This window comes from Galleria mellonella, unplaced genomic scaffold (genome assembly GCF_026898425.1).
Source record: "Galleria mellonella isolate WM207_F2 unplaced genomic scaffold, CSIRO_AGI_GalMel_v1 utg905, whole genome shotgun sequence".
Lineage (NCBI taxonomy): Eukaryota > Metazoa > Arthropoda > Insecta > Lepidoptera > Pyralidae > Galleria > Galleria mellonella.
This window is the reverse complement of record NW_026442174.1, coordinates 2,348,460-2,357,033: the sequence shown is the minus strand read 5'-3', so window position 1 is coordinate 2,357,033 and position 8,574 is coordinate 2,348,460. Positions and strand designations below refer to the sequence as shown.

Sequence of the window (8,574 nt, the reverse complement as noted above, 5' to 3'; positions counted from 1 at the left end):
AACTGGCAAACTCCACCTTTATGATCAAGCTTAAACACTCAAGATTAAGGAGCCTCAATTGTCGAGAACTAGTCGAGCTTTCTCTACCAAATTACATATAACTTGTTACATTAAAATGTTAAATAAATTCTTCATATCCGACTCATAGTTTCCAAAATTCGCGTATTCAAACAAACTTTTTCGTTTTATTATATCTTTACTAATATTATAAATGTGAAAGTGAGTTTGTTTGTTTGTTACCTTATAGTGCTTTTACCAATCACTATATACTTTGGTGTACTTCTACTATGCGAGATGGAGAAGGTAAGATAGATAGATAGATAAATAATTTATTTGCATTACTTACAGCACATTGATTGAGAAAAAGATACATGTACAAAAAAAAAAACAAACAAAATGCATAAAAATAGTAAAAATTTTTTTCCTTCATGCGTGTGCCACAGTTTCACAAAATGGTCACATTTCAGTTTATTGCTTTGCCCTAAAAAGAGCAAAACACTGATATTCTGTTGTGGCCAAAAGTGAGCCGCGAAATTCCACTGAAAAAAAAAAAGAAATATAGATAAAATACATTATGTGTGTTCGTTATATTCGCTAAGACTACTTTTTATCCGTAAACATATTGCGTTTACGCAAACGAAGTCGCGGGTAAAAGCTAGTTAGTAACATAGATCGTTATTCGAATATTTCGACGCTTTTAAACTATTTCCACTCTACTATATAAACGTCAAAGAGCCAAATATTATGTAGTGAGAGGAGTAAATATTACATATCCAAATCAAAGGTAAATATGGAAATATATTTGAATTTGATGTGTTGAATCTATCTAGTTGCCGTCACAGGTAACTTTGATTGATCAATGCTTAATAATTATTTACGTACTTTGATCTATAAAGTAAATTTGATGTATTAATTGAAAATTGTTAATATAGTATGTTCAGTGAAATAAAGTTTCCCTAATTGGAATTATATTGATATTTACTCTAGATTGTACTAAAAGTTATTAACCGACTTCAAAAAGAGGTTTTCAATTTGACTGTTTCTTGTTACAATAATGTATATTATGCGATAGTTTTGCTAATTCCTAACCGATTGTTCGCGCGTTTCTTTAATTTTATATATTTTTCGTAACAATTATAAATTTATTCTCATTATATATGCTAGTTCAATAATAATAATCGATACCTAGTGCTAAATTCATTTCCCTTGATCCTATCCTCTCCAATCACCGTCATCGTCTTTACCTCCGAGTTATAACAACCAATGAGGACGCTGGAAGATTATAAGAAACTTCAGAGCTGTCTTCAATCCTAACCGTCAATGTGACCTCCGCAATCAACGAGTAATTACGTGTTTAAGAAAATATTAATAAAATTGTTGTGCTGCAAACTGTAACATTTAAAGCGTTGCCGCTTACATAATTTTGAAGTGCTGTGTTATAGACAATATTTTAGTGTGTGTACATTGGTGACAAAGTGACGGAAGAAATCAAGGCGCCTGCACAGGACATCATATGATAGCCCACGACAAGACGGTGAGTCCTCAAATCCTTTTCGTTATCCCTGCCACACCTAGATTTCTCCTATAAAACCCACCATTTGATGGTACCTATAGAACCGGATTTTAAAAAAAAAAAAAAAAAAACTAGCTTGAACTAGCATTTCATCATCTTAATATTACACGGCATCCGCCATTTTGTACCCTCTTAATAATTAATCGCATCCGCCCACCAGCACAACGTGTTATTATTTCTATTATTTTCTAATTCACAACCGCTAAAATACATATCCTAGTTTATATTCAATACCGCAGTAATAATTAACCGCTTTACAAAAAAAAAAATATATATATATATATATATCTACCTTTTCTATATCAATATAAACCGCGTAAATATAATTAGTCACATTCATCGCTAAAACCGCATTGTTCTTTATATGCCTACATACCAATCGCAATATTTCTTTAATACCGCTACATACCTGTCGATTTTATTTTCGAGTACTGGTAAGCCGCATCTGTGTACCCACATACTTTTTTATTTCATTTGTCGGTAGTTCATTTTTTATTTCGTTTAATTCATCAAATATCAAATCAAATATTCATCAAATTTTATATCTAACGCTAATTGTCATCTCTAAAAATGAATGCAAAAATTTCTATATTAAACGCTAAAATTAATTGTATTTTCCAACGTATAAATAGACTGCATGATTCGGCAAAAAAGGTAAACGTTTCTAGTCCTGAGCTTCGTTCTACGGAGGCGTTCATGGCGGACACAGAAACATTGTCTGTGATTCGTGATGAATTTATTGCTAATATAGATACGATAAATCAATATAAAATTGATGAGGATCCTACGTATGTACCTAATTATTCTCAACTTACCGCATTTGAAGATATTTATACGCGAATTCAAAGAGTTCGTTCTCAATTGATGCAATCGCAGTCGCAGGGCTCTCGGATGAAGGTCCAGGAGGGAAGGTCAGGGATACCCCTCCCCCTATTGAGCTTAAATCGTTTAATAGCCAGGTTGAGCTTTGGCCAAGCTTCTACGAGTGTTTCAAGATTAATGTACATGATAATGAAGGTCTATCTGATTCACAGAAATTACATTATCTGTTGGGTAAATTGTCAGGTCCTGCTTTAAAACTGACGGCCGGTATTGTACCAGCCGGAGAGAACTACGCTAGTATTTGGCAAAGTTTAGTTAATAAGTACCAAGACAAACGAGCATTAGGATCTCATTACATGTCTATTTTAATGAATATAAAACCTGCTATTAATAATGCTGCTTCGCTTGACACGTTTATTGAATCGTTTAGCGCCGCGGTGTCGGCCTTAGAACAGCTAAAAATTACCGATCTTAAAGATTTCATGCTATTAACTATTGCTTTACGAAAAATAGACTCAGTAACCGCACAGGCATTTGAAATGGCAATTAGAGATAAGGAAATCCCTTCTTATTCGGAATTTGTCGAATTTATTAAAGGTCAAGTAAAGATATTAGATCGTACTAGTAACCGCCCTACGGTTATACCTACCGTAGCCAGCCCGCGTCATAACAATACAGTCCACTACTCTAAAACTTTGCTATCACGTGATAATATCGAATCTTGTTCAATGTGCAACAATGGTGATCATTTGCAATTATACCAATGTACAACCTTCAAATCGCTTCCGGTCGAACAACGTTTTGAGTTTATCAAAAATAAACGTGCATGTATAAATTGTTTGAGTATGTCACATACTGTGTCGCGTTGTAATTCTTCGCATTACTGTAAAATGTGTAACAAACAACATCATACACTATTACATAAAACTAGTCTGAGCAATAAATTAAATAATCGAAAACAACCCTTTACGCCGCCGTCCTGCTCGCACGCATTACTTGCAGCGCCGTCGGTTAGCACAGCTGAGGTTCCCGCTCATACTTTGTGTAATTGCCCCGCGCACCCGCCGCTAGCGGTAACCCCGCCAATCGCGCAGCTCCCGCCGCCGACTCAGCTGACTCCGTGCGTTAATAACCAAGTTTCATTGTGTGCCCGCGCGCATGTTATTAATAACAACAATACAATATTGCTTAGCACGGCACAGATAAACGTTTTAAATGATTGTAAACAGAAGTTAAATGTTAGATGTCTTATTGATAACGCGTCACAAAACCATATCGTGACAACCGCTTGTTGTAAACGCCTTAATTTAAAACCAATTCCACTTAATGTACATACATCTATTAAAGGTATAGGATCCGCATCGCAGACCGTTCGCGGTTGGGTTCCGCTGTGTGTTTCTTCTAAAAATAACTTGTATAATTACACTATTGATGCGCTTGTCGTCGACGTCATAACGGAGAATATGCCTTCCGTCATGATCGATGCAACGATTATTAGTAGTTTATTAAATATACCGCTTGCTGATCCACTATGGCATACGCCTGGACAGATTGAACTCGTACTTGGGGCTCAATTGTTCCCATATTTATTATTAGGTGGTAAAATTATTGCACCTCCCGCACCGGCCGCTATTGAAACCGTATTCGGATATATTCTTATAGGGGAAGTCGCCTCAACCGCTGACTCCGATACGGCACCCGCCTCTTCAACATTTCTCATATGTTCGGAACAGGAAACACAAAATGATAATTTAGATAAAACATTATGTAAATTTTGGGAACTGGAAGAAGTTCCTTCAAAAAGGTTTATGAGTCCGGAGGAGACTGAATGCGAGCAAATATACTGTGACACAATTTCACGTGATTCTACGGGTAAATATTGTACCTCACTGCCATTTTCTAAGGATCCCTCCATATTGGGTGATTCCCGTTCTGTAGCTACTCGTCGCTTACTCTCTTTAGAACGTAAATTGAAAGATCCTGTTCTTCGTGCTAGTTACAATGAGATCATACAAGAATATCTTATCAACGATTACCTATCGGAAGTTCTGCCCACTAGTAACGAATATGGTAAAGGGTATTACATACCTCATCACCCCGTCATTAGGAATGATAAAGAGACGACAAAATTACGCATAGTCCTTGACGCAAGCGCCAAGTGTCATAATGACATATCTCTAAATGATATATTACATACGGGACCCAACTTACAAGCCGATATATTAATTCTTTTATTGAACTTTCGCTTATTTCCTATTGCACTAACCGCCGACATAAAACAAATGTATCTAAGAATCGAAGTTCGTAAGGAACATAGAAAATATCAAAAGATATTGTACCGTTTTAATTCTACAGAGCCTATTCGTGAGTTTCAGTTTAATCGTGTCGCGTTCGGGCTGCGATGCAGTCCATACCTAGCCATGCGTACTGTTAGGCAGTTGGCAGAAGATGAGAGGACCGGGTACCCGCGTGCAGCTGATGTAGCGACTAATGAACTGTATATGGACGATTTGGCTACCTCCGTCTCGACATTTAAGGAAGGAGTGGTTTTGTCACGCGAACTCATTGCATTATTTAAGGAGGGCGGCTTTCATTTGACTAAATGGGCGAGTAACTCTGTGGATCTTTTATCTGCTGTTCCTGAATCTAACCGAACCGCTATTAATTTTTCGAATAATGATAGTATAAAAATACTCGGATTGAAATGGCTTCCCTCTGAGGATGTGTTTACTTTTTCAACATGCTCTATAGACGAGAAATGTACTAAACGTACTATCCTCTCGGCTATTGCCCGTCTATGGGATGTTTTAGGATTCGCTGCACCAGTAATTCTTTTTGCTAAACTTTTAATACAAGAATTGTGGATCCAACACATTGGTTGGGATGATGCTCCACCAATGGATATACAAACAAATTTTCATAATTTTATACAACAATTAAAACATCTCTCTTCGTTGAAGATACCTAGACACGTTAATGTGGAAGTTGGTTGTACTACCAACATAGTTGCATTTTCCGATGCCAGCATGAAGGCGTATGGATGCGTAGTGTACCTACACGTCACGGATCCGATAGGTAAAGTGCATGTCGCTTTAGTATGTGCAAAATCTAAAGTCGCACCTACAAAAACGGTAACTCTTGCTAGACTGGAATTATGTGCTGCTGTTTTAATGTCAAAACTTGTAAAGCTGGTCTTAGACACGTATAATTCCCGCATTAATATTAATAAAATCTTTGCATTTTCCGATTCACAAATCGCCCTTTCATGGATCCATTCTTCACCACATAGGTGGAACGTTTTTGTAAGTAACCGCGTAGCAAAGTGTCAAGAAAATCTTGCCTCTTCGCATTTTTATTACGTAAACACGACAGATAATCCTAGTGACTGTCTGTCTAGAGGTTTATTACCTGACCAGTTGATATCGCATCCTTTATGGTGGCACGGTCCCGTCTGGTTACAGCGCCCTCTGGCCGAATGGCCAATATCTCCATTTAAACCAGTGAATTGTGAGCAGTTACCTGAAATAAAAAGTAATACCCTTACCTGTACTACCTCCGCCCCCGCCTCTATATTACACCAGCTTGCGCTGAAGTTCTCCTCCTGGAATAAAATATTACGCATTATTTCATATATACTTAAATTTACAAAATTAATACCGTGTAGTACTCGCATCATGTCTTCACATTTAAACGTCGCAGAAATGCATCTTATTCGCGGAGTTCAACAATTATATTTTCAATCGCTTTTTCAAGATATACATAAAAATAACTTACCTTCATCACAATTTCGTAAACTTGACCCCTTTATCGATGAAAGTGGAGTTATTAGAGTAGGAGGAAGATTATCTAATAGTAACTTACCTTTCGAAGCTCAGCATCCCGCATTACTGCCTAAACATGATCATATTACTCACCTGCTTATAGACAATTATCACCGTATGTACTGTCATACTGGTGCTTCATTATTGACTTCATTACTACGACAAAAATATTGGATTATATCAGCCAGAAGTGTAATTAAACAAAGAGTCCACTCCTGTAACAAGTGTTTTAAAGCTTCTCCATCAAGCAAGGCGCCAAAAATGGCGGACTTGCCTCCGTACCGCGTGCGTGAAACGAAAGCCTTTGTGCACACCGGCGTGGATTACGCTGGACCTATAAAAATAACGTTACGCAGACACCGTGGTCAAAAGTCACAAAAGGCTTACATTTGCCTATTTATTTGCCTTGTAACAAAAGCCGTGCATATCGAGTTAGCCACAGACCTTTCATCTGATATATTTATTTCTGCCTTTAAACGCTTTATATCACGGCGTGGACCGGTCTCATGTCTTTATTCTGATAATGGAACAAATTTCGTTGGTGCAAAAGCTCAACTCCATGATCTTATGCTTAATAACCGTATTGAATGGCATATGATCCCGCCCCGCGCCCCTCACTTCGGGGGGCTTGGGAATCAAATATTCGAAGTATAAAAACCCATTTATTCCGTACAATCGGTTCTCAATTACTCACGTACGAGGAAATGTTAACTGTTTTAACACAAATAGAGACAATTTTAAATTCAAGACCTCTCTGCGTACTAACGGAGGAACCGTATCCTGAACCGCTAACTCCTGCGCATTTCATTATGGCCTCCCCCCTTTTGCACTTACCCATTGAAAACGTATCCGAGGACATTCGAAGTCTTAGACAACGTAAGCAGCTACTTGATAAAATAGTTAGCAGCTATTGGAAAAGGTGGCGTTTGGAGTATCTAATACTTTACAGGTACGACAGAAGTGGCTTGCTAATACTGAAAATATAAAACCCGGCACGGTTGTGTTAGTACATCAAGACGATGTACCTCCATTGCGTTGGCCTATGGGCATAATTATGGAAACTTATCCCGGGACAGACGGTAGGGTACGCGTCGCGTTAGTAAAAACATGTAGTGGCATATACAAACGTCCCGTAATAAAACTTTGCTCTTTACCATCTCAATAATTTAATTAAATCTTCTCAAATTCCTATTTAATATATTACTAGGTTGAAAATACTACGTATTCTCAGGGCTGGGTGCATGTTCGCGCGTTTCTTTGATTTTATATATTTTTCGTAATAATTATAAATTTATTCTTATTATATATGCTAGTTCAATAATAATAATCGATACCTAGTGCTAAATTCATTTCCCTTGATCCTATCCTCTCCAATCACCGTCATCGTCTTTACCTCCGAGTTATAACAACCAATGAGGACGCTGGAAGATTATAAGAAACTTCAGAGCTGTCTTCAATCCTAACCGTCAATGTGACCTCCGCAATCAACGAGTAATTACGTGTTTAAGAAAATATTAATAAAATTGTTGTGCTGCAAACTGTAACATTTAAAGCGTTGCCGCTTACATAATTTTGAAGTGCTGTGTTATAGACAATATTTTAGTGTGTGTACATTGGTGACAAAGTGACGGAAGAAATCAAGGCGCCTGCACAGGACATCATATGATAGCCCACGACAAGACGGTGAGTCCTCAAATCCTTTTCGTTATCCCTGCCACACCTAGATTTCTCCTATAAAACCCACCACCGATTCTGATGATTATTTTTTGCAATTAATGATTTAATATTTTTTTTATATCCAATGGAAATGGCGTTTAATGGTCATTTCTTCCAAAAATAAATGTATGTGTTAGTGTTTGTTCGACACCAATATAAACCAACAACTAATGTAAACAGAACATAAAGTCGTGTCCGTCCGTTTGAGATATACGAGGTCGCACCGTAAGCATCATTCACGAGATCAAGTTGGGAACAAGAGTCATGCAAATTTTAATACAATTCACCCTCTATATCTGTTTAGTGTAACTGCGTAAACTACGGACTGAAGAACATTAGAAAAAAATGTTTCGTACTACCTCTACCCTGTGGTTTTTTCAATCAGTTCGGTCATTCGGGCATGAATAAAAAGGCGTATTTAAAAACTCATATATATATTTAAATATCTTTTGTATGTAACTTAGAATACCAAACAAATTGCTAACTTACCTGATGGAAAATGATATCCGTCGCTTATAGACATGAACAGTAACATGTATATTGTGTCGCCCATTATACCTTTCATTGCATTGTCATTCTTAAGAACTAAAGGTAAGGTAACTAACTAACTTAAGGTGTTATGCCTCTATATCCAGTAATTTC

General features: G+C 37.2%; 1 protein-coding gene across 1 annotated transcript; it reads left to right on the top strand.

Moving 5' to 3' along the window:
- Positions 1 to 294: 294 nt before the first annotated feature.
- On the top strand, positions 295 to 6,870 carry LOC128202365 (uncharacterized). The gene is made up of 3 exons (XM_052902447.1): positions 295 to 303; positions 2,422 to 5,902; positions 6,401 to 6,870. The coding sequence occupies exons 1-3, from the start codon at positions 295 to 297 to the stop codon at positions 6,868 to 6,870; spliced, it is 3,960 nt and encodes a 1,319-aa protein (XP_052758407.1).
- Positions 6,871 to 8,574: the final 1,704 nt, after the last annotated feature.